This window comes from Podarcis erhardii, assembly GCF_964252035.2.
Source record: "Podarcis erhardii genome assembly, chromosome: 2".
Lineage (NCBI taxonomy): Eukaryota > Metazoa > Chordata > Lepidosauria > Squamata > Lacertidae > Podarcis > Podarcis erhardii.
Window position 1 is genome coordinate 120,969,490 of NC_138498.1, and position 25,973 is coordinate 120,995,462.

Genomic DNA, 25,973 nt, shown 5'->3' on the forward strand with positions numbered 1-25,973 from the left:
TCCGTGCCTTTTTCCATGCTGCAAAGGCTTCCCAGATCATCTCAGTGGTGGAAGCAGACTGTTTTGTGCCTGTCTCTTTGCACAGATAGCTCTGATCCCCCTCGAATGGGTGTGGCGGGAAATGTCTGTGCAGGGGCAGAGAAAGGGTTAATAGAAAAGCCCAGAGGCAGAGCCTGCCTATTTTTAAAAGGCTTAGCCAAAGGTTTAGACAGCTGGGAAAAGCAGTTGGGGAAGACAGTTGCAAACAGAGAGACCATTAGTTCGGTTGGTTTCTTGTGGGTGGGGGCATGGGAGCCAGAGTGGGTTAGAGACAGAGAGAGGGAATTGGATTACTGTGCTTCAAAGTATTTAAAACTTGTTTGCGTTCACAGTAAACTGGAATCTTTGTTAATACGTTACAACCTGACTGGGTCTGCAGCAGCGTAGCGTGGGTTGTCAGCACCCGGGGCAAGGCAAGTAATTTGCGTCCCCTAACCCGGGGCAAGGCAAGTAATTTGCGCCCCTAACCCCTAACCTGCCGCCGCTGCCAGCTTCTTCTTGCTGCTGCCTGCCTGGGCTGGGGTATTTACGGTAAGGTAGCCACGGCGGCGGGTCCGTGTCAGGTGATCTGAGGCAAGTTGCCGCTGGCGCTGCCGCCCAAACGACGCCGCTTGCCCGGAGGAGGAGGGCAGAGAGGCGAGGAAAATGCAACATGGCCCAGCAGCTGCAGCAGCAGCGGTGGCAGCGGGGCTGTGAGGAGGGGCTGCCTGGCGCACCCTCCGCGACCCTGATGCGCGGGGACCGCGGTGAGTGCTGAGAGCCGCTGCCTGCTGGACGCCTTCAGCCCAGATGCACGCACAGCTCGTCGGTTCCGCGAGACATGGGGCTCTGCTACAGCCTGCGCCCGAGGTTCTTCGGCGACTCCGGAGGCGGCGAGCACCCCCCCTCCAGATGTTGCGCCCGGTGCGGCCGGCCCCCCCTGCACCCCCCACGCTACGCCACTGTGGGCCTGAACACAGGAAACCTGCTTGGTGGCAGTGGAAGAGAATAGACGTGGCGGCACAGGGGCAAGAGTCCGTGGAAGGACCGGGGGCTCCAGAATTTGCCAAGCTTGCTTTTTCTTTTTCTAATTAAAATAGCATTTTCTTCATTGTTTCGTATTCGTTTGCAAGAAAAGGCAAGATTGCATGAATTTCAGGACGTCCTTCACTCTGTGTGTGTGTGTGTGTGTGTGTGTGTGTGTTTATGTGTTTGTCCACGTCTCTGCTCTTGCACGCGCCCCGTGACTTCCTCAGACGTACAGGGGTGGTTTCTTAGAAATCACCGGCTTGCATTTTCGACCCGGGAAGTAGCCAGCAGGAGGCAGAAAAGCGTCACAGACGGAGGCAAAGTTGTAAATAGGAACTGCTAAGAAATAGCAGAGCGCGCGAGCACGCAGGTATCCCCCAGGGAGACACCCATGCAGCCTGAGATGTCCCGGTTCTTGCCCGGATTCTAGTGGCCGCGAGTTCCCCGGGCTTCTTAGAGAGGATTGTGTAACGCGAAGCTGCTGATGGGTCTGCGCAGGTGGCCCGTCTGGCGGCTGCCGCTGCTGCTGGGATCTGCTTCCTTCCTGCTGGGGGGCTGCACAGGTGAGCGGCTTCTTCGGGGGTTAAATGTCGACCCGGGAACAGAATTGGCACCAAGTACGTGTGTGTGTGTGTGTGTGTGTGTGTGTGTGTTTGTCCGCAACACGTTTACAGCGAGCGGGTTGGGGAGAGTGGATTTGCAGACAATGCAATCCATACCTTAGCGCCTCTTTCACCAGCAGAAAATGCTCCATATCTGTTCAGGGCACCCCCTGGCCCCTCCTCCAACCCAGAGATGCTAAAAAGATAAAAACGTATTTTCCTAAATATGTTTAGATGGGAGTGAACTTTTTTGTCCTTCTCACAACAAAATCGCACTTGTTAGTCACTTGCTGCACATAAAAAAGGTCTCCTTTGGAAATTCATGCACCTAAGTTAGTCGTGCCCATTGGGTCTACTCTGCGTAGCAATGGCGGCAACCCTTACAAAAACTCTGCAAGCGCCAAAGGGGCGTAGGGTATAAAGCTATAAATGAATACGCAGAGCTAGAGTTGCAGCCCTCCTTTTCCCCTTGCAGAGCTATAATTCCCTGCGCCCTTTGCAAACTACAGTTCCCAGGACTTTTTTTGGGGGGGAGCCAGCTGCTTTCAATGTGTGTTGCATCTGCTTTAAATGTACAGTATTTAAATGTACGGCCCATTACCCCCCCCCCCAAAAAAATACTTCAGTGCTGCCTGGTTTGACCTGCCCACCCCCACCCCCGCCGGCTTTGGAAAAATAAGTATGGGAACTGTAGCTTACCCCGAAAGACCTAAATTGCCAGCAGTTTAGAGTTCTTGTGATTCTTTGGGAGCGGGGAAAATGTGCTTTGAAAGTCTGGTGTGTAGATTTGTGTGTGTGTGTGTGTGTGTGTGTGTGTGTGTGCTTTCTGTGTTTGTCTGTTGTTTCTTTTCTGCCCAGCGCCTGGCAAACTACAAAACACACCTTGGAGAACAGTAGCAATAAGGAAGGGGAAACTAAAGGCCGCCTAAGAAACAAGCAAGAGGTAAAACCTTATCTCCCCTCCCCAGTTCCCATAAGTCCCCCCATTCCTTCTCTTGATTTATTTACTGAATTTATTACATTTAACACATCACATTTTCACCCAAGGAGCTTAAAGTGGAGTGTAGTTCTCCAGCTTCCCATTTTATCCTCACAACAACCCTGTGAGGTGGGTTGGGCTGAGAGACAGTGTCTGGCCCAAGGTCACCCAGGGAGCTTCATGCTGAGTGGGGATTCGAACCCTCATCTTCCAGGTAACAAAGACCAACACGCTAACCACCTCCTCGCAGCCCTTCCCCATCAGTTTATTTGGGCTTGGCTTGTCCTTGCAGGGATGATGAGATCAAAAAATCATAGAATTGCAGAGTTGGAAGGGACCACAATGGTCATTTAGTCCAGCCCCCTTAAATGCAGGAATATTTTGCCCAACGTGTGGCTCGAACTCACGACCCTGAGCTTAAAACTCTCATGCTCTACCAACAGAGCTATTACCTGCTCCTGTCATTTCTAGATGATGGTGATGTTTTCAATTGTTAGCTGCTTGCTCCAAAAGGAGTCTGTAAGCAACTTGTTGTTGTTTAGTTGTTTAGTCGTGTCCGACTCTTCATGACCCCCTGGACCAGAGCACGCCAGGCACTTCTGTCTTCCACTGCCTCCCACAGTTTAGTCAAACTATTGCTGGTATCTTCAAGAACACTGTCCAACCATCTCGTCCCCTTCTCCTTGCGCCCTCCATCTTTCCCAACATCAGGGTCTTTTCCAGGGAGTCTTCTCTTCTCATGAGGTGGCCAAAGTATTGGCGCCTCAGCTTCAGGATCTGTCCTTCCAGTGAGCACTCAGGGCTGATTTCCTTAAGAATGGATGGGTTTGATCTTCTTGCAGTCCATGGGACTCTCAAGAGTCTCCTCCAGCACCAGTATTCAAAAGCATCCATTCTTCGGCGATCAGCCTTCTGTATGGTCCAGCTCTCACTTCCATACATCACTACTGGGAAAACCATAGCTTTAACTATACGGACCTTTGTCTGCTTTTTAAGATTCTGTCTAGGTTTGTCATTGCTTTCCTCCCAAGAAACAGGTGTCTTTTAATTTTGTGGCTGCTGTCACCATCTGCAGTGATCATGGAGCCCAAGAAAGTTAAATTTCTCACTGCCTCCATTTCTTCCCCTTCTATTTGCCAGTGGCCATGATCTTCGTAAGAAAGTTACACCATTTTAAAAACACCAACCATAACATTAAGTTGGATGAATGAAAAAGTTAACAAAGGCCGTAGGATAAATTCCAGCCAAACAGCAGCGAGAAAATGCAATATTGTTTTGGCCGCAAAATACAAATAACATCCAGCGACATCACCCTAATTTGTAAAGCTGTCTGGTGGAAGAGATAAGTTTTTGCCTGGCACTGAAAGATGACGGTGCCAGGCGGATTTTGCTGTCCCAGATCTGGCTGGGCTCTGCGGAGGACGCCCAAAGGAATTCAGGCAGGAACGCAGGTGCAAGTTGACTTTTCACGATATGCAAGGATTCAATTGCACGGCTGGGTTGCATTTATTGGGGCCTGTGCATTAATTGGCTTCCCTGTGGGCGAAACGGTTGTGGTAACAGGTACATTTCTGCATCTCTTTTACCTCTGGCCTCACTATTTCCCCCCCTAAAAAACACCTCCATGTGTGAACAAACCGCTCAGGAAAACAGTTTCTGCACCTCCTACATTAAATGCTATTTCTTGAAGCTTGTGGCATAAAAAAAGCTTCTTAATTTTTCAGGTGTCACAAGACTCTCTTTCCTCTTTGGGTAAGTTTCACTTTCCAGGGTTAGTTGGATAGGCTCCAACATTGGGCGGGGGGTGGGGGGAACAATGCAAGTTGTAGTTTTAAAAACGGATTTTAAAGTTGTGTTTTAAACCTCCCCTCCCTGTGTCCTCTGCCCCGGCATGTTGCAGTCTTGATAACAACCACAACTGCACCCACCTGGTACAGCGACATTTGGTGTAGTTCGGCTCTTTATTTGAAGGGAAAACAGCAGATCGGCAGAATAAAAAACAGGAAATGTCGAATTTCCCCCCTGCACAACAATCTCCACCTCGGAACCACGTCTTCAAGCTGAACTTACCAGCGACAATACCGAGCTGAAAACTTCTGCTTTATGTTTTTTCTTGTGCAATATCCGTTTGGGGCAAACAAAGAGGACTAGAAAGTTTGTCACTATTTTGTGACATTTTAGTTGGTGGTAAAGCAAAATGTGCAGAAAACAGACGGCTGAATAAAAGGCACTGCCCAGCGTTGCAGTGCTAACATCTCTAATATTATTCATCACCTTTTTAGATTCTTTTTTCTTCAGAGAAGGGACCCAAAGCAACTTGCAAAGCGATGTGGCCATCAAAATAAAGTACAAATAAAATAGTAAAGTAAAGTAAAGTAAAGTAAAGTAAAGTAAAGTAAAAATAAATAAAGTAAAGTAAAGTAAAAATAAATAAATAAATAAATAAATAAATAAATAAATAAATTAAAAAAAAAAAAAGTACTCTTTAATGGTCATTGGACTCAACTGACATTTGGGTTTTTTACTTTTTATGTGATTGTGCCAATGTTGGTAACTGTTGTTCACTTGTTAATGGGCTGTGTTTTTTCAAATAGCAAATTTTCTTGCACGTGTGCCTCCCTCGGTGATATTTATTACAGTCATACCTCAGGTTACAGACTCTTCAGGTTGCCTTTTTTCAGGTTACGGACCCGCCAAAATCCGGAAGTACCAGAACGGGTTACTCCCGGGTTTCAGCGGTTGCGCATGCAGCGATTGCGCATGCGCAGAAGCGCCGGATCGCAACTCAGACACTCATGCACTGCGGGTTGTGGAGGCTGTGGGTTGCGAACGTGCCTCCCGCACGGATCACGTTTGCAACCCGAGCGTCCACGGCATTAGAGAGTACATGGAACTGCAAGGAACATACACAGGCCCACACATGAATAATGGCTAAAATATTGCATTTCTTCAAGTCAGCAAAGAGTGACAGCATTGATAGCTCAGGGTTTGAGCTCCATGTTGGACAAAGTTTCATGGATCATAGAATCATAGAATCTTAGAGTTGGAAGGGACCCCAAAGGGCATTTAGTCCAACTCACTGCAATGCAGGAATCTCAACTAAAGCATCCCTGACAGGTGGCCCTCCAACCTCCGCTTAAAAACCTCCAAGGAAAGAGAGTCCACCAGCTCCCGAGAGAGACTGTCCCACTGTCAGACAGCTCTTACTGTCAGAAAGTTCTTCCTGATATTTAGTCAGAATCTCCTTTATTGAAACTTGAAGCCATTGGTTAGAGTCCTGTGCTCCAGAGCTGGAGAAAACAAGCACGCTCCATCTTCCATGGGACAGCCCTTGAGATATTTGAAGATGGCTCTCCTATCTCCTCTCAGTCTCCTCTTTTCCAGGCTACTCAGCTCCTTCAACCATTCCTCATAAGGCTTGGCTTCTAGACCCTTGATCATCTTAGTTGCCCTCCTCTGTGTGGTATGTGAAACACAAGAGCAGTCAAGTACAACATTCCTAGAGTGAACATGTTTACACATGGGGAGGAATGTTTGTCCAGCCAGCAGGTAAACTTCCTGTTTCCTTCTGGACTGGGACAGACTTCCTCTGCATGTGACTAGAGGTGGGCGTGGCCTCACCTGTGCAGGTAACGACAAAAGCACAGGGCAGGGCAGCCATCTCTCTCTCTCTATGACTACTTTCGTCGAAGAAGCAACATCTGCTTAGCCAAAGATGCTCTCTTGGCCTCCAGCCAAGAGAAGACAAAGGGACTGTCTCCTTATGGGATCGTTTCCAGGTGTATGTTACTTTTCTAAGCTAAATCTGCCTTCTGGGATCCAACTGTGAACATAATGTGAGTGAGTAAACTCTTTTTATACTTTTATAGAAGACTGTGTCGTGTCTTATCTTTTATGAGGGAATAAGGGGGAAACACCAGAACAGTTAGGGACGCAGGTGGCGCTGTGGGTTAAACCTGCTCCTGCCAACCTAGCAGTTCGAAAGCACGTCAAAGTGCAAGTAGATAAATAGATACCACTCCGGCAGGAAGGTAAACGGCATTTCTGTGCACTGCTCTGGTTCACCAGAAGTGGCTTAGTCATGCAGGCCACATGACCCGGAAGCTCCCTTGGCCAATAAAGCGAGATGAGCGCCGCAACCCCAGAGTCGGCCACGACTGCACCTAATGGTCAGGGGTCCCTTTACCTTTCACTTTACCGGAACAGTTATTATAGAGGCTTTAGCGAGCCTGAGCAAACGCATCTGCTGTGAGTTTAAAAGGGGGAATGTTACTCTGCTAAATTGTGAACTTGTTTACACAAGTTGGAAAGGCTATAATCAAACAATATATCCTCTCCTGCATCCCTGATCATTCCCACACTCTGCACATGTTCTAGCTTGGCAACACCCTTCCTAAATACATAGAAATCTTTAGCTGAGATTCCTGCATTGACAGGGGTTGGACTAAATTGCCCTCAGGGATACCTTTATTTTATGATTCTACTGGAGCCCTAATTCTGCCCCTCTCTGTCTTCCTTTCCAGGCTCCTCCTCGCACTCCTTGCGCTATTTCTACACGAGGGTATCTGAGCCTGGCCAGGGGCTTCCCCAGTTCACTGCTCAGGGGTCCGTTGATGACCACATCTTCATTCAGTACGACAGTGACAGGAAAAGAGCCTTTCCTCAGGTGCCCTGGGTCCAGAAGTTGGGGCAAGACTACCCCCATTACTGGGACAATATGACCCAGATCTTTCAGGACGCTGAGGAAGTCTTCCGAGTCGTTCTGGAGAGTGTGCAGCGTGACCACGAGCAGAGCACAGGTGAGTGGGTGCTGCAAGGGGCACCGAGTCCCCCTCCCCAATATTTATCCCTCCCCTGGTCAGGAAATGGGGAGCAGGGGGACGACAACTGGGAGAAAAGGAAGGAGGAGCTCTACACTGCACCAAGCAGTTTGACTGTAACCTTAGCAGCACCCAAGTGACCTCCCTGGGGTGCAAGCCTGAGCAGTGTGTCTGGAGGTCCTGTGCTGCTCAGACGACAAGACCCCCCTCTCAGCCTCACCAACATGCTCCAAAGGAAAGCAGAGCAAAACGTTTGGTACCAACTGAGCCGCAAGAGTTGGTACAAGGTGCCATCCAACCATAGCTGTCAACTTACAGATTTGAGAATAAGAGACCAGCAGCCTTGAAAATAAGGGACCAGCAGCCAAAATAAGGAATTTTAGTCAACCAGTTAAAAGGGACCAGATAATTTTGGAGAGCAGCGCCGGTTTTTAGCCCTTCATTTCCAGAGGTTGCTGCTTAAGACACCAGCCGCTGAAACACTGCAATTAAATAACTACAAGCAGCAACCACTTTTCGCGCAAAACGAAGTCCAAGCTACGAAGATGCTGTGGCAGTTCTGTATCTTTTCTCTCGTGCTCCATCTGCAGCTCTCAGTTCCATCAGGTGGGGTGGGAGGAAGGGGGGGAAATAGCGCCCGAAATAAACCCGCAGATCAGACCATCTATGCTAGTCTACCACTACAAATCTATGGGAGAAGCGCTTGCGGTCCTTCCCTTGTAGCCCTTGGAACACCTGCCCACGCCTCTGCCTCCTCCTCTTCCTCCTCTCTCTGAACTGCTTTCTCTATGGTTGCCCTCGCTCTCCTCTCAAGGCTCCTCAGCAATTCATAGACCATGCCAGGCTGCCCATCTCATTCGGGTCCTTCGGCGGCACAGCCGCAGTACAGCCTAGCGGGAGCGGCGGTGACCAGCAGAGGGGAGGCCCCAGGCAGAGACACCCAGTTCGGTGGCCATGAGGAGGATGGCGGCGAAAGGGCCCGAGGCTCCCACCAGTCCTGGCAGGGAGGGGTTCCTGGGGGCTGAGGCTGGTAAGAGGAGGCCAGAGGGGGGCGGGCTGGGCAGCCAAGCAACACAGTTGGAGCCTCCCTCCTCCCTGGCCGGCAGGGAGGGAGGGAGAGGAGCTGCTTCCTTTGAAACCCGGGAAATTTAAGGGACATCATCAGTAAGGGACAGCAGCGGGACATGGCGCTGGGATAAGGGAGTTTCCCACCAAATAAGGGACGGTTGACAGCTATGCATCCAACCATCCTCGGGACTCCAGTCTGGATTTATGTAGAGTTTGCTCCTGAGAGCCTTTTCTTCTCCTGAAGGTATCCCACAAGTCAGCAGAGGTTTAGGATCAGAGTTTTCCTTCTCCTCAATGGTCTCCCTTCCCTGGTGGACAATCCCCATCTGCCCCTCACTTCTCTCTGCAACATGTGCAGAAACTGCCTTATTTACGGCTGGCCCCACACTTGGTCTCATCTGCTCGATCCACCGGGGCCTGTCTTTGCATGCAGGGGAAGCCCCTATTTACACTTGCCTGTAAACCCCACTGAAATCAAAGGGACCTGCTTCTGCATAGACAAGTACAGTCATACCTCGGGTTAAATATGCTTCAGGTTGAGTGACCCGGAAGTAACGGAACGTGTTACTTCCGGGTTTTGCCGCTCGCACATGCGCAGACACTCAAAATGACATCACACGCATGCACGGAAGCGGCGGATTGCGACCCACGCAGGCGCAGGTTGTGTTCGCTTCAGGATGCGACATTAAACTTGGAGGTAAACAGAAAATGTTCGTTGCTTTCCATGGGGAAAAAATGACCTGTTTTCAATCCTCAACATCTCCAAGTAGGGATGAGAGAGATTCCTGCCTGAAAGCAACTGCAAGTAAAAACTTGGTGCTGATGATGCTTAGCTAGAGGAACCAACAGCAGGGTGGGAGGGAGTTGTGTAGCCCCAGGAGCTGAGAGTCAGCCGTTGATGGGTGGGAGCCACCACCGAGAAGGCCCTCTGCCTGGTTCCCTGTAACCTCACTTCTCTCAGTGAGGAAACTGCCAGAAGGCCCCCGGAGCTGGACTTAGACTCCTAGAATCATAGTTGGAAGTGACCCTGAGGGTCTTCTAGTCCAACCCCCTGCAACGCAGGGATCTTTTGCCCACCGTGGGACTTGAACCCACACCCCTGAGATTAATAGTCTTGTGCTCTACAGACTGAGCTATCCAGTCTGCCTCTTCTTCCCCGAGGTTAAAAATAATCAAATCTTGGATTTAAACAAACATTCACATTATCAGCATCAGAAAATGTTTAGAAGATAGTGAAATATGATGGTGTATTTACTTTTATTTTTATGTTTTTAGGTTTGATGCTATGTTATTAATAACTTTCTCTGTTAAGAGATAGCAAAGTGGGTGAAAATAGAAACAAACCAGAAGCGCAAGGGGAGGGAGGGAGGAATATATAGTAAATGTTAAGAATTTGAGATGTATGTAATGAATGAAAAAGAAAAATGAATATTTTTTAAAACAAACAAACAAACAAACAAACAAATAAGAAGAATAAGAAGAATAAGAAGAATAAGAAGAATATCTTTGCCGAACCTCTCCTGTGGGTCTGTGGGGGTTTCACATGCTCCAGTCCCCCAGTCTCTCTCCCCTGTCCCACTGACCTCTTGCCCCTTCTCCCAGGCCTGCACACCTGGCAGGTCAGGTACGGCTGCGAGCTGAGCCAAGACGGGCGCCAAGGAGCGTACGAGCAGGAAGCCTACGATGGGACGCTCTACCCCGACCTTGACCTGGAGTCTCTCTCCTGGATGGCAGTCGAGAGAGGAGCCCAGGTGAGCCAGACTGGAAACCAGACGGTCTCTGTGATGGCCTACGTGGGGAAGGAGGACTGCATTACGTGGCTGCGGAGATACCTGGACTACGGGAAGGAGGCTCTCCTGAGGACAGGTGGGTGTTTGTGTGAGGGCAGGTGCAGGGAGATGGGAACAAGACTTGCGATGGGTTGGGTGTGTGTGTGCTGAAATTCCTTCATATTCTACCCAGCATAAACCCAGCCTAGACCGCACTGCAAAGCTGATGGGAGCCAAGATAACAACAACAACAACAACAACAACAACAACAACAGCCAGGGGGTGGCGGAGAGGACACACTTCTATAATATTTATCCCAATCTTTTGAAATAAATAAAGAATCTCAGGAATCAAGAGGACAAAAACTTTTAAAAAGAATGGGGAGGGGGGAGAGAATATAATTTATTTAGCAGACTGTTGCAAGCAGATGAAAACATTAGCAGGAATCTCACTTGTAATGTAACAAATTCTATAAAATATAGATTATAGAAAAATATGCAGTTGTAAATGTTGGCAATAGGACCCATGGAGGGGATGGGGGGAGATCTTGAGATTCAGAATAATCTCTATATATGGATACACATCTGGATTGTTATAATTTTATATTTGTAAAATCAAATAAAAATGATATTTTAAAATGAAATAAATAAAGAACGCAAGCATAATGGAGACAAGCCTGACCAAATTTTCTGCTTGAAAGGGTATAAATCTCTCGTCTTAATGTTGAGAACCTTCAGGCTGGATATATCAGAACATGTGCAGACTGCCATGCCTTTGAATTATCTTCTTTGCACCACCCCGCCATTAAATAAAAGCCTTGGCCCTATGGAAAGTCATAAAAACACTAACAATGTATTTTATGGCTTCACGTCTTCCAGAAATTCTTGCTGGACCTGCTGGTTAACGCTTATGTGGCCTCCATTCCAAGGAGTTGAGGCCTTTTGTACCTCATGTGGAATGTTATTGCAGTCACCCAATGATTCATGTTTTGCCAGATATGAAGGGGCTGAGGTTCAGAGCTTTCCTGTAAAATTGGCTAGAGAAAAACCTGAGATCACTTACTTTCTGTGCCTTGGCAATAAGCTGCAACCACATGCACATGCTCAGATACCTTTTCATACTTAGATTTTGTACTTTTGTAGCTTAGATAGTAGCTATAAAGCTGTCTTCATTTTGCTTCATTGTGATGGCCTGGGATTCCGAGTCTGAGAGTGATCCGGAGGAATCCCAGCCGGCGCAGGAGTCCCCGCCTCCAGGGCCGGCTGAACTGGGGCAAGGCCTAGTTGCTGAGGAAACTCAAGAGCAGGCACCAGGTGAAATCATTCAGGCCCCAGAGGTGCTGGAAGACTCAGTGGCTACAGGTGAGCCTCCCCCGGGGCCCAGTAACCCTTCGGCCTCTCCTGATCTGCAGAGGCTTAGGGCAGAGAGGCGAAGGGAACTGGTGTCTCCCAGGAGGAGTGCTCGCCTTAAGGCCAAGAGAGGCGGAGCTTCTGGGGGCCGGGACCGCCCCCGGCCTTAGAAGAAGATAAAGGTCAGGCAGCCCGGTCCCAGGTTGCGGGAGCAACGTCGTTGTGAAGTATCTGCTTTACCCAGTCCTTGTTCGGCACTCCCAGTGTGCCTGTTCCTCGCCCGGCTTCCTGCTTCTGCCTTACCAGTGTTCCTGTTCCCTGCCTGGACTCCTGCTTCTGCCTTACCAGTGTTCCTGTTCCCCGCCTGGACTCCTGCTTCTACCCTACCAGTGTTCCGGTTCCTCGCCTGGCTTCCTGCTTCTGCCCTACCATCGTTCCTGCTACCCCGTCCGGCTCCCTGTTGATCTTGGCCTACGGTAATAGTACCTCATCCCCCCCCTGGGACCAGCACAGTTTGCTCCCGCCATACCCGCACTCCCCCTTCGTAGGGGTGCGTTCGGGAAGAGCCAGAGGCCATGGCTGACCAGGCGGCTGCACTGGTGGATTTGGCCCAGAGGAACCAGACCTTGACTCACACCGTGCAGCAGCTCAGTGACGCAGTTGTGGCACTTCAGCAACGCTTGGAGGCCCTACCGGCTCCTGGGGCCGACGCCCCGGCTCCTGGCAAGTACCCAGTGGCTTTGCCTGAGAAATTTGATGGAGCCCCGGCCAGCTTTCCCATGTTCCTGGCCCAGGCCAAGCTGTATATTCAGGGGCGAGCCCGGAACTTTCCTGACGACCGCACCAAGGTGCACTTTTTGATTAGTTTGTTAAAGGACCAGGCGGCCAAGTGGGCGTTGCCGCTACTCAGGCAAGACTCCCCCTTGCTGGCAGACTATACGGGGTTTTGCAATCATTTGGAGGCCGCGTTCGGCAATCCCCAGAAAGGGAGTCAAGCCAACCGGGCGATTCGGCGTTTGAAACAGGGCAAGTCCACGGTGGCCGCATATACCACGGAGTTTCGGCTGCTGGCACAGGACTTGACCTGGAATGATTCGGCACTGCGGGACCAGTATCTCGAGGGGCTTTCAGACGAGGTACTGGACCAGTTGGCCACAATGGAACGCCCCACCACGCTAGACACTCTCATTCAACGGTGTCTACAAATAGACGATCGGTTGGAGGATCGTCGTCAGGCCCGGGGTCGCCGACACTTCCAGTTCACGGCACCAGCTTTTTCCAGCAGCCCCACGGTCACAACTGATTTAACGGAGGAGCCTATGCAGCTCGGGGCAGTGCGGCCACGCCTTTCCCCTGCAGAGAAGGCGCGGCGTCGGGAGGGAAATCTCTGTCTTTACTGTGGCGGAAGTGGACACTTCGCTCGGTCTTGTCCAGAGAAACGCCAGCCGCAGGGAAACTGCCAACCCCAGTAGCTGATGGCCCTAGCTACCGGGGGTCCCAAACAGCACAGAATGGGGCCGCACCAATTGAATTACAACACCTTATGGTTCCGGTACATCTATACCCTCCAGGAGGGCCATGGATTCTTACCCATGCTCTGGTGGATTCAGGGGCAACCCGCTCTTATATGGACGCTGCTTTTGCTGCCCAGCATCGGGTGCCACTTCGGAACAAGCCAGAACCGGTACAGGTGGAGGCAATCGACGGACGGCCACTGCGTTCGGGCGCCGTCACTCAAGAGACCCAGCCCCTGGTCCTGTGCCTCCAGCAGCACCGTGAGATACGAACTCTGGATATTGCTTCCATGCCCCGGTTCCCCCTGGTGCTTGGGATGGACTGGCTAGAGGCTCACAATGTGCAGATTGACTGGGTCAAACGGACTGTACACTTCCCAGACCCCAATTCTCCTGCTGAGACTGAGATGCTAGCAGCTGCGCCCACTGAGGAGGCGGCTGCGACGCTCCCCGCTGAGTACCGGGACTATCACGACGTGTTCGAGGAACGGGGGGCAGACCAGCTGCCGCCGCATCGGTCCTTTGACTGCGGCATAGACCTCCAGCCCGGAGCGCCTCTACCGGTGAGTCGCTTATACTCGTTAACAGAGCCAGAGCGCGAGGCTTTGCAGGACTTCTTGCGCAAGAACCTGGAGCGTGGGTTCATTAGACCCTCTACCTCGCCCACTGCTGCACCAGTGCTCTTTGTTAAAAAGAAATGTGGGGAGCTCCGCCTTTGCCATGATTACCGGGCCCTGAACAAAATTACCATCCCGGACCGGTACCCCTTGCCCCTTATTTCGGAGTTACTGGAGCGGGTGCAAGGGGCGCAGGTGTTCACCAAGCTAGACCTCCGGGGAGCCTACAATTTGATTCGGATCCGCGCCGGGGATGAGTGGAAGACAGCATTCGGGACCCGGTACGGACAGTTTGAATACCTGGTTATGCCCTTTGGTTTGTGCAACGCGCCTGCTGTGTTCCAACGGTACATCAACCACGTGTTCCAGGACTTGCTAGACAAGTACGTGGTGGTGTACTTGGATGACATTCTGGTTTACTCCCGTGACCCGGCGTGCCACGAGGGCCATGTCCGGACCGTGCTGCAGCGCTTGCGCGAGCATCGTCTGTATGCAAAGCTCAGCAAGTGCGAGTTCCATCAGCAGTCAGTGGACTTCCTGGGTCATCGACTCTCACCAGGTGGGGTGCAAATGGATCCTGGGAAGGTGGCAGCGGTTCGAGAATGGGCGGCACCTCGGAACCGCAAGGACCTACAGCGTTTCCTGGGGTTCGCCAACTATTACCGGACCTTCATTGCGGATTATGCTCACCGCACCACCCCGTTGACCCGACTTCTGCGCCCCAAGACGCCGTTTTCCTGGGACAAGGAGGCGGAGGAGGCATTTCAAGGGTTGAAGGCCTGTTTCCAGAGAGCGCCAATCTTGCAACATCCGGATCCTTCCCGACCCTTTGTGGTAGAGACTGACGCCTCCAGTACGGCTCTCGGTGCCGTCTTGTCTCAGCAGCACGGACCGGAAGCGCCACTCTTACCCTGCGCCTTCTATTCCCGCCAGCTCCTTCCAGCGGAGCGTAACTATACCGTGTGGGAGCGGGAACTGCTGGCCATCAAGGTGGCCTTTGAGGTTTGGCGCCACCATCTTGAAGGAGCAAGACACCCGGTGGAGGTGAGAACCGACCACCGGAACCTGGAATACCTCCAGACCACCCGCAAGCTGAACCAAAGGCAGATCCGGTGGGCGTTGTTCTTTTCCCGGTTCCAGTTCTGGATCCGCTACATCCCTAGCTCCCAAAACCAGAAGGCGGATGCCCTGTCCCGGAAACCTGAAGACAACGCAGACACGGTTCAGCAAGCAGCACCCACCACGATCCTACCACCAGCTGCGTTCCTGGCCACCCAGGAGGTCGAGCCACTGCAGGCTCGGGTGCGGGAACAGCAGCGGGTCGACGCTTGGGCCCAGGAACGACTCCGGGAACTGGCCGAAGGATCATGCCCTCAGTATCCAGGGCTGGTCTCGCATCAGGGTCTTCTGCTGCACTACGGGCGCCTGTACATCCCACCAGGGCCGCTGCGGGCTGAGGTTCTCCGGATGACCCATGACGCTCCAGCGGCGGGGCACTTTGGGCGGTATCGGACCACCCATCTGGTAAGCCGTGAGTTTTGGTGGCCCCGTTTAAAGGCCGACGTGGCTCGCTACGTCGCTGGTTGTGACGTCTGCAGGCGGGCCAAGGGGCCTACCGGGCGACCCCCCGGCCTCCTTCAGCCGTTGCCGGTTCCACCACGTCCTTGGCACACAGTTTCTCTAGACTTTGTAGTGGAGTTACCCCCGTCTCGTGGCTGCACCTGCCTTCTAGTTTTCTCCGACCACTTCACGAAGATGGTGCACTGTGCCCCCTGCCCATCCATACCCTCAGCTAAGGAAACCGCGCAGCTGTACCTTCAGCATGTCTTCCGCCTGCATGGCCTACCTGAGCGTGTAGTATCCGACCGCGGCGTTCAGTTCACGTCCCGGTTTTGGCGTGCTTTGCACCAGGCCCTCGGAACAGAGGTCTGTCTCTCATCTGCTTACCACCCACAGACTGATGGCCAGACGGAACGGGCGAACGCGGTACTAGAACAGTACCTCCGGTGTTACTGCAGCTACCAGCAGGACGACTGGGTCGACCACCTAGCATTGGCGGAGTTCGCTTATAACAACGCGGTGAATGCGTCCACCCAGCAGACCCCGTTCCAAGCCAGTTATGGCCTTCATCCACGGTTGTTTCCGGATGTGCTGCCGGCATCTACGGTCCCTGCGGTGACAGAGTGGCTTCAGGAGCTCCAGTCCCAGCAACAGCTGTTGATGGAGCAGCTGCACCAGGCCAAGGAGGCGTACAAGGTCCAGGCCGACCGCCACCGCCAGGTGGGGCCGGAACTTCACGTCGGTGACTTGGTATGGCTTTCCACTCGCCACCTCCACCCTTCTCGACCTTCGCGGAAGCTGGACGCCCGGTTCACCGGCCCGTTCCCTATCGTGGACCAGGTCTCGCCTGTGGCATTCCGTCTCCGGTTGCCAGCAAACCTGAAGGTTCACCCGGTATTCCACAGGTCCCTTCTGAGTCCGGTGGCCCCACCCGACGAGTTCCACCCGGACCGTCCCCGACCGCAGCCAGTCTTGGTGCAGGGAGAGCCTGAGTACGAGGTGGAACGCATTCTGGACTCCCGATACCGCAGGGGAAGGCTGCAGTATCTCATTGACTGGAAGGGGTATGGGCCAGAGGACCGTTCCTGGGAACCAGCGGTCAACGTCCACGCACCTGCCTGCATCCGGGAGTTTCATGCAGCGTATCCCAGCAAGCCGGGTCCGGGCCCTCAAGTGAGGGGGGGGCCTGGGAGGGGGGATGGTGTGATGGCCTGGGATTCCGAGTCTGAGAGTGATCCGGAGGAATCCCAGCCGGCGCAGGAGTCCCCGCCTCCAGGGCCGGCTGAACTGGGGCAAGGCCTAGTTGCTGAGGAAACTCAAGAGCAGGCACCAGGTGAAATCATTCAGGCCCCAGAGGTGCTGGAAGACTCAGTGGCTACAGGTGAGCCTCCCCCGGGGCCCAGTAACCCTTCGGCCTCTCCTGATCTGCAGAGGCTTAGGGCAGAGAGGCGAAGGGAACTGGTGTCTCCCAGGAGGAGTGCTCGCCTTAAGGCCAAGAGAGGCGGAGCTTCTGGGGGCCGGGACCGCCCCCGGCCTTAGAAGAAGATAAAGGTCAGGCAGCCCGGTCCCAGGTTGCGGGAGCAACGTCGTTGTGAAGTATCTGCTTTACCCAGTCCTTGTGGTGTAGTGTGGTGTAGTGGTTAAGAGCGGTAGTCTCGTAATCCTGGGGAACCGGGTTCGCGTCTCCGCTCCTCCACATGCAGCTGCTGGGTGACCTTGGGCCAGTCACACTTCTGTGAAGTCTCTCAGCCCCACTCACCTCACAGAGTGTTTGTTGTGGGGGAGGAAGGGAAAGGAGAATGTTAGCCGCTTTGAGACTCCTTAAAGGGAGTGAAAGGCGGGATATCAAATCCAAACTCTTCTTCTTCTTCTTCTTCTTGTTCGGCACTCCCAGTGTGCCTGTTCCTCGCCCGGCTTCCTGCTTCTGCCTTACCAGTGTTCCTGTTCCCCGCCTGGACTCCTGCTTCTGCCTTACCAGTGTTCCTGTTCCCCGCCTGGACTCCTGCTTCTGCCTTACCAGTGTTCCTGTTCCCCGCCTGGACTCCTGCTTCTACCCTACCAGTGTTCCGGTTCCTCGCCTGGCTTCCTGCTTCTGCCCTACCATCGTTCCTGCTACCCCGTCCGGCTCCCTGTTGATCTTGGCCTACGGTAATAGTACCTCATCCCCCCCCTGGGACCAGCACATTCATTTTGCTACTGTAATTGCTGCTTTAAGACCCTGATTATGTAAGTAAACACTGCTTTTATTTCTTCACAAAACAATGTGTGTATGATTGCTTTTAAGTGGGGGAGAAGAGGGATAATACAGTGGTACTCAAACTTAATCTGTTCCAGAAGTCCGTTCCAAAACAAAGGCGCGCTTTCCCATAGAAAATAATGCAAAATGGATTAATTCGTTCCAGACTTTTAAAAACACCCCCTAAAGTAGCAATTTAACATGAATTTTATTATGTAAAGAGACCATTGATCCATAAAATGAAAACAGTAAACAATGTACTGCAGTCACACAATCAATCAATCAATCAGTAGCTGAACTGGGTTCCACACAGTCACAAAAACCAAACAAAAAAGCCACAAAAAACCGCAAAATAAATAGCAAAAACAGACATACCTCAGCGTAACATTCAAAATGTAAGTGTGGCACTCAAATCAGAAGCGTAACACTCAAAACGGAGCACATTCGGCTTCTGAAAAAAGTTTGCAAACCGGAAACTTCCAGGTTTGCAGCATTCGGGTTCCATGTTGTTCAACTACTAAGCCATTCGAGAACCAAGGTACCACTGTACAGTACCAGGAAAATCCAGTCTGCCTGAAAGCATCCTGGATTATTGTTTCTGGAAGGTTAAAGCAACTTTGTCTTAGCTTCTAAGTTTAAATTGGAAAAGGATAGTACTCTGCTGATCTCACTCACATGAGCGAGGGAGGATAATAACTAAACTACCATAGATACTCGAGTATAAACCAACCCGAATATAAGTCAAGGCACCTAATTTTAGCACAAAAAACTGGGAAAACATTGACTCGAATATAAGCCGGTTCACCACACCACAAACCTGCAGCGCAGCACCTTTCCCAACCGCGGCTGCTGTTCCTGCCCTTGTGAGAGGCGGCGGCGGTGGTACCAGTGATGAGAAAGGGCTCCTTTCGGGCCGCTTGTCTCTCTGCCACCACTGCCCGCCTCACTCAAGTATAAGCCAAGGGGGTCTTTTTCAGCATAAAAAATGTGCTGAAAAAGTCGGCTTATACTCAAGTATATACGGTATATATCCTGTCCTATTTATTGTTTAAATCCATTCCTACACCTCATGGGGACCTCTCAGGGCAGGCAGGAGGACTATGAAGGAGTTCTGTCCTTTCTAGAGCTGTTTGGTTCCCATACCCCCGGCCCTTAAAGTGTGAGGGGAAATGAAGGCAAAAAAGTCTTGGAGCACAAAAAGCTGCAAGTCCAGCATTTGCTCTATGGAAGGCAAGAACTGGGAGCTGTGCTTGGAGGGATCTGAACCAGTTCAGCCACTGAATTGGAACGGATGACATTTGCCCCTTGACCAACAGGCAGGACACTGGGAGAGACTCACGACAGCCAGCATCTCAAGATGCAAAGGAAGAGATCCTGGTGCTTGGAGGTTCTTCTGTTTTTGGTCTCCTGGTGTGGAACACTTTATTGGTTTATTTATTTATAGTTTTCAAATTTATACATTTAACTAATTTTATAATCATTTTGACATTTCAAAACTTGACTTCCTTTCCCCCTCTTTTTGCGGTTTTTAATATCTTCTGCGTATCCAAATTAACTTAATTTGCTCATTTATTCATCTTTTTTTTTTACAAATATACTCTTATAAAACTGCAGGTTATTACAATAATCCTCCCAATGTTTTTATCTGTTTGCAATTTATCCATAAATATTCAACAAACCATTTCCATTCTTTTATAAAAGATTTATTATCTAGTTTCCTTATTCTTCTGATAAGTTTCACCATTTCCGCATATTCCTTAAGTTTTTGCATCCGTTCTTCCTTTGCTGGGACTTCTGCTTCTTTCCATTTTGGGGCAAGTAACCTTCTTGCTGCTGTAGTCGTGTACATGAATAAGTTTCTGGACATTTTAGGTAGTTCTGTCCCTATAACTTCCAAAAGAAAAGCTTCTGGGTATTTTTTTACAAAGGTTATTTTAAACATCCTTTTCAATTCATTAGATATCATTTCCCAGTAAGCTTACTACAAGACCACCACATATGATAAAAAGAACCTTCTTTCTCTTTACATTTCCAACATTTGTTTGATTTAGATTTATACATTTTTGCCCGTTCACTCGGTGTTAGATATCAATGACATATCATTTTCATATCATTTTGTCTTAAATCATAACATGCTGTAGATTTTATATCCATATTCCACAATCATCCCCATGCTTCTGTGTCTCTATTATGACCAATATCTATTGCCCAATAGATATTATTATTAATAGATAGTATTATTGAGGATTTTACTTGCTCATCCTTTACATTTCCAACACTTATTTGATTTAGATTTATACATCTTTGCCAACTTGGTATTAGATACCATCGATATATCATTTTCATGTCACTTTCTCTTAGACCATGACATGCTGTAAATTTTATATCCATATTCCACAAGTTCTCAATCAAATACAAGAACCATCAAACATTTCTGGTGAGACGCTCAGACATTGCTGTATCCCATATACAGCGGTACCTCGGGTTACATACGCTTCAGGTTACATACGCTTCAGGTTACACACTCTGCTAACCCAGAAATAGTGCTTCAGGTTAAGAACTTTGCTTCAGGATGAGAACAGAAATTGTGCTCCGGCGGCACGGCAGCAGCAGGAGGCCCCATTAGCTAAAGTGGTGCTTCAGGTTAGGAACAGTTTCAGGTTAAGAACGGACCTCCGGAACGAACTAAGTACTTAACCCAAGGTACCACTGTATTTTCAGGGGTATTTCAGACTGTTTCTTCCATTCATGCTGTGGTCAGTAAGGAGCCTACTACTTCGCTGTGGTGCAGGGAAGAGCCTAAGTCCATGTCCAAAAATAATAGGGCTGGGGCAGGATTTGGAGAAAGGGGTTGACCTGTAATTGCGGATATAATGGGGAATACCCTATTCCAAAAGTTTTTAACATGGGGGCATTTCCGCCAAATGTGAATAAATGAACCAAGTTTTCCACAACCCTTCCAACATAAAGGGAAAAGGGAGGGATTAATTTTTGCCAGCTTGACAGGAGCGTGGGGACATTTGAGGAGGACACGGCCTGCTTGCCTCTGAGGATGCCTCTGTCATTTCCCCAGAGCTTCCCGTCGTGAAGGTGACAAGTAAGGAGGACTCCCAAGGCCCGGCCACCCTCGTCTGCCGAGTTTACGGCTTCTACCCGAAGGAGATCAATGCCTATTGGAGGAAGGACGGAGAGCCCTGGGTGCAGGATACCTTCCGCAGAGTTGCCGCCCCCAATTCGGACGGGACCTACCATGCCGTGCTCAGTATTAAAACCAGCCCCAAGGAGAGGAAACGCTTCCAGTGCCACGTGGAGCACGAAGCCCTGTCCAAACACCTGGATGTGGCCTGGCAGGAGCCTGGTGAGAGACAGCAGGGAGCAAAGGCTTATGGGAGGTGAATTTTCACCCAGAGAAGGAAGAGGGACGACACCAGGGAGCTGGCAGCATCGCAGCTGATATTGACAGCCTCCAATTGGAGACAAACATTTACTGTTTGCTGAGATGATTGAGGTCTCGTGCAAGCCTTGAGAGGTGATGAGATGGAGGGGGGCTCTTTCTTAGATGATGATGATAATTTATTATTTATATCCCATCCATCTGGCTGGGTTTCCCCAGTCACTTTGGGTGGCTCCCAACAGAATATTTAAAATGTGATAAAGCATCAAACATTAAAAACTTTCCTAAAGAGGGCTGCCTTCAGATGTCTTCTAAAAGTGAGATGGTTGCTTATTTCCTTGACATCCAATGGGAGGGTATTCCACAGGGTGGGCGCCACTACCAAGAAGGCCCTCTGCCTGGTTCCCTGTAACCGCACTTCTCTCAGTGAGGGAACCGCCAGAAGGCCCTCGGAGCTGGACCTCAATGTCCGGGTAGAACGATGGGGGTGGGCCAAGGCTGTTTAGGGCTTTAAAGGTCAACACCAACACATTGAATTGTGCTCAGAAACGTACTGGTTACCTCCCCGAATCCCTCTGAATTTCACGAGCTCCCAGGTCCTGTGGCCTCCCCCATAAGAGGAAATTTTTGTTCTGAGTTTCCCATCAGTCATTTCTCTCTTTTCTTCTCTTCAACCTTCAGCGTTCGACAGCTGGCTTCTAATTCTATGCATCATGGGGGCTGTAGTCCTTGTTGTCGGCATCTCCGTGGGCATCAGTAAGTACCACATACCCTCCAAGTTTCCCGATTTACCGAGGACAGTCCCAGAATTATGAAAGCCACACCGGCTTCTGATAGGATCGCAGAATGTCCCAATTTTCCCTGCCGGTGCTGCTGCCACCAAGCTTGGCTAGGAGGATTAGTCGAGGGAGCATCCCATAGCCTCTCCGTGGTTACCGCTGCCAGCCTCCTTCCTTGGGCAGCTCATCATGGCTGCTGGAGAGCGGGCAAGGAGGAGAGAATCTGCCACCGCCAAGGCACAGCCCTGCGCATGATGCTCCAGCCCTTAAGGGCAGATAAGAGGGTAGGGCCGCCCATGGGCAGTAAATCGTCCAAATAATAAAATAAAATATGGGTTGAAGGGTTTTCTCAGGACAGTGGAGGGCGGTGTGTCCTCTTAGTGTGGTTGTGGTGGCACTTTTCCGGAAGGAAGGGTCAGAGGCAGCAAGGGTCATGTTGGAGGAAATCAGGTAGTGCTTAGAATCTGGAAGACTTCCTACCTTTACTAGTGACAGGTTCCTGGGGTGTCTGCCGGGATCTTTCCCCAGAAAATCATCTGCTTGGGTGGTCCTTCCCCACAAGAGAGGGTGAGACTGGACAATCTCCGTTGTATCCCTTTCCGTCCTGAAGAATCGTTGTCATGAGTAAAATGACTAGAGGCTCCAGAATCTATAACCCACTTGTTTGACCAGGTCTCACAACTGTTCACAGTTAAGGTCTTTCCTTGTGAAAGAAAACTTTTCTCGTTGTTCCTTTTCATTTGGCCACTTAAAATGTAGGGGATTTCTGTGACTTTGGGGCTTTGCAAGCCTTGGCTGTGTGCCCTCCTTTGGGCAACTGAAACTCATAATTTGATTCTCTCTCTGCAGAGACGTGGCAAAGACACTAAGCTGCGCCAAGTAAGTGAGATGCGAGTTTTTCCTCCGGCATAGAACAGGCCTAGGGTGGGAGACGGGCATAAGGGAGGATTTGTTCAGGGCGTGTGGGGTGCCTGTGTGAACTTGAAACAGCACAAGGTCCCTATAAAACTGGAGGCAGAAAATAAAATATATCTAACGGAAAGGTAACGGCATTTAAACCTCCCATACTCCCAGAAAACAGAAGCTTATGTTAAGGGGAAATTGAGAGAGGAGCAATTTACGGGGCAATTCGCAGTATTCTGTCCTTCACCAGAAACAGAGAAAGCAGAACTTCTGCTGGCCTGTATGTCTGAAATTGCCTCTGCACACACCTGCATAGGATCACCTCCCTTATTTCCTTCGAGTGCCTTCTCCAAAACTCACCTTTCTCCACAAAGTATTTGGCTCAGGCCTGCTCATGCCAATGCCCTACTGCTGGCTTCCCCAACCTGGTGCCCTCCAAATGCTTATGGCCTCAGCCAGTGAGGCCAACAGGGAGAGATGAAGGCAGTGTGAGTCTTCAGCAGCTTTAAGCAATGTTTATCCAGTCTGCACGGGACATGCTGGAGTTGCTGATGGACCCATCCATCGACCTCTGATGGATGTTTTAGAAGGATTGGGGCCAGCATCATTTTCACTGTGTGTGTGTGCCAGTATCCTGCAACGGAGCGAGCTCCTGTTGCTCTGTCTCGGCTCCTGCCAACCTAGCAGTTCGAAAGCATGCCAGTGCAAGTAGATAAATAGGTACCACTGCGGTGGGAAGGTAAACAGTGTTTCTGTGCACTCTGGTTTCCGTCACCGTGTCCCGTTGTGCCAGAAGCGGTTTAGTCCTGCTGGCCACATGACCCAGAAAGCTGTCTGTGGACAAACGCCGACTCCCTCACCCTCAAAGCGAGATGAGCGCCATACACCATAGTCGCCTTTGACTGGACTTAACCGTCCAGGGGTCCTTTACCTTTACCTATAGGTTGTCCAATGGAGGGAAATGTATAGAAACCAGTGGTATGTATGTAATTGCATGTCATGCTATGCAGCAAACGGAGCTCCTTTGCTCTGGAGCAAAGTGCAGGAGGCCAACGCTTCTGATGTGTTGGTTGGGTAGCGCCCCCCACCCCTGTCCATAACAACCCTCACCTGGATACTTTTGCCCAGAAGGTGCCCTTTTAATCTTTGCTTCCTGTACATTTCATTTAAAAATTCCTTCCAGTAGCACCTTAGAGACCAACTAAGTTTGTTATTGGTATGTGCTTTTGTGTGCATGCACACGTCTTCAGATACCAACACAGCTACCTACCTGTACATTTCATGTGCGTCTTGATCATGCCCAGGGATGGAGTCCTCTGCAAGGGGAGTTGGGTTGGACTAGATGCTCTGACTGTTATTCAGATGCCCCCATCCCTTGCCAGCTTCACTGTGCTCAGTTAACCTGACACCCCCTGTGTTTTTCTGCAACAGGTATGTGGCCTGGAAGAGCAGCAGAAACAGAGGAACCTCTCTGACATCTGAGCAGAGAGGTGGGTAGATCGCCCTACTCATGAGGAGCTATTTTGCCTGCCCAATGGCAGGACAGCGAATAAGAGAGAGCTTTGTGTGGACAGTACGGGGGGCTGTTCAAGGAAGAGACGCAAGCTGGAAATCCTAAGAAGCTCAACTGGAGAATTCCAGGATGGGCCTTGGGACACCAGATGGAGGAACCTGTTTAAAGGATTGCATCAAGCCAGCAAGTTGAAAAATACTTGGCCCTACAATGGGCTGATCTTTGTGCTTCCTATCGCAAATGGGATTTCTTTAGACATTTCTCCCTCTTCTTCTGATTTAAGGGTTTGGGGCTTTTGCTCTGCAGGAAGAAGCGCATGGGAACTTTGCACCATTTTTTACTGCTCTCCATCATACCATATTTTAGGGTGGAAGTGTGCAGTGTTCTTTTTAAAAAAAGAAAAATACTGTTTGTGACTCTATGCCACATGTTGGTGCCAACAATGCTAAGCTAGAAGAACCGTAGTTTGACCCTGCAGAAGGCAGCTTTAGATGTTCCTAAATCTTATATTTTTCATTGCTTAGCTAAATTATGGTGGTGATGAGGAAATTGTTTAATAATAATAATAATAATAATAATAATAATAAATGGAACAGTGGTCTCCAGCAAATGCTGCTGTTAATGCTTTAAAAGAAATACAAAAGATTCTATAGACAGCTCCCTGCATCTCTATCTGTAGTTTGGCGATGAGTGTGAAGCCCTCAGGACGTAATCAGAGCTGATGACTGGCTGACTTGGTTTATTCCCCACTTTAACATCAACTGACGTGGAAAGCATAGACACACACCTGTATCTGTTCCCTAAAAAAGGCTAAACAACTTTGATCTGAACCCCCCCAAAAGGGGGTAGATCACTGCCAGTTTTTTATTCTGCGAGTGGATCGCCGTCTCTTAGGAGCTGGACGTCCCTGCGCTACACCAATCAAACTTGTTCAAATAAGGGAGGTGATGATTACCTGTGTTTTTATAATTTTATCATAGTATTGCAATAACATTTCATAAGACTCTCATGCCACAAGGTTCTGCATGTTTTGCTGCAACAGCTACCTGTCTGGAATTAGTCACAGCTGTTTCATTTCCACCTCCCAGGATTAAAAAAATATATTGTATGCAAATCAGGAAGCTGAGGCTATTTTACTTACAGCGTTTTTATCCTGCTCTTAGGCCAAAAAAGGCCCCTAAAGCAGCTTACAAATGTCAGCAATAAGATGGTCCCTGCATTCAGGCTTATACTAAAAAAAGACACAACACAAAAGGAAAAGGTGTTGGGTGGGAGGAGGAAAAAAGGAAGCTTAATACACTCTGGCAATTGACACCACTCACTATTAATGGCACTTTTGGCCCAGTGAAAGGGTTGCAAAAGTGCATAGAATGCAGGGCAACAGACCCCATTATGCCCTGAGAGAAGGAAAAGGAGGGATGGGGTGGTTTATGTTTAGAAGTCTAAAACTGTAAACCATCCAGGGTGGCTAAGCAAAAAGGCAGGATATAAATGCAATACAATCAATTTATTGCTTACAGAACTGGGTGTATCAATTGGGGTCATGTCTGGGTCCTTATGGTCCTGCTTTTTCCTCCCCTCCTCCTCCCTGCATCATTTTATTCCCACACCACTCAGATTCCTCCAACCCTCCCTACTTATTCGACGGAAATAATGAAATCGAAATTTAAAACCATGCAACGAACCAATCATGCAGGAAAACTGAGCTACGGGCAACGTTCAAAGTGTGTCATACTTAAAACGCCTGCCAGAACAGTAACAAAAATTCCCTCTTGATAGTTGTCGACCACCTCATCTCTGGAAAGGAGAGGGAGAAAAGTCAT

At 50.0% G+C, this 25,973-nt stretch overlaps 1 protein-coding gene across 2 annotated transcripts; it reads left to right on the top strand.

The window, feature by feature from the left end:
- Nucleotides 1–1,114: 1,114 nt before the first annotated feature.
- LOC309337032 (DLA class I histocompatibility antigen, A9/A9 alpha chain-like) lies at nt 1,115–25,104 on the top strand. Of its 2 annotated transcripts, XM_081853671.1 has the most exons (7): nt 3,530–3,635; nt 7,152–7,427; nt 10,119–10,382; nt 20,635–20,919; nt 21,637–21,711; nt 22,584–22,613; nt 24,069–25,104. In XM_081853671.1, the coding sequence occupies exons 1-6, from the start codon at nt 3,545–3,547 to the stop codon at nt 22,601–22,603; spliced, it is 1,011 nt and encodes a 336-aa protein (XP_081709797.1). In that variant the 5' UTR covers nt 3,530–3,544; the 3' UTR covers nt 22,604–22,613; nt 24,069–25,104. The 2 variants fall into 2 exon arrangements, with proteins under 2 accessions (XP_081709798.1, XP_081709797.1); XM_081853672.1 differs by lacking the exons at nt 3,530–3,635; nt 22,584–22,613 and adding an exon at nt 1,115–1,610.
- The last annotated feature ends 869 nt before the right edge of the window (nt 25,105–25,973 follow it).

Excerpts from the sequence above, each read along its gene's own strand:
- LOC309337032 (XM_081853672.1), top strand. The coding sequence starts at position 1,532 with ATGGGTCTGCGCAGGTGGCCCGTCTGGCGGCTGCCGCTGCTGCTGGGA. Across the intron at positions 7,428-10,118 it reads TGACCACGAGCAGAGCACAG|GCCTGCACACCTGGCAGGTC; the intron begins GTGAGTGGGTGC and ends CCCTTCTCCCAG. Across the intron at positions 21,712-24,068 it reads CGGCATCTCCGTGGGCATCA|GTATGTGGCCTGGAAGAGCA; the intron begins GTAAGTACCACA and ends TTTCTGCAACAG.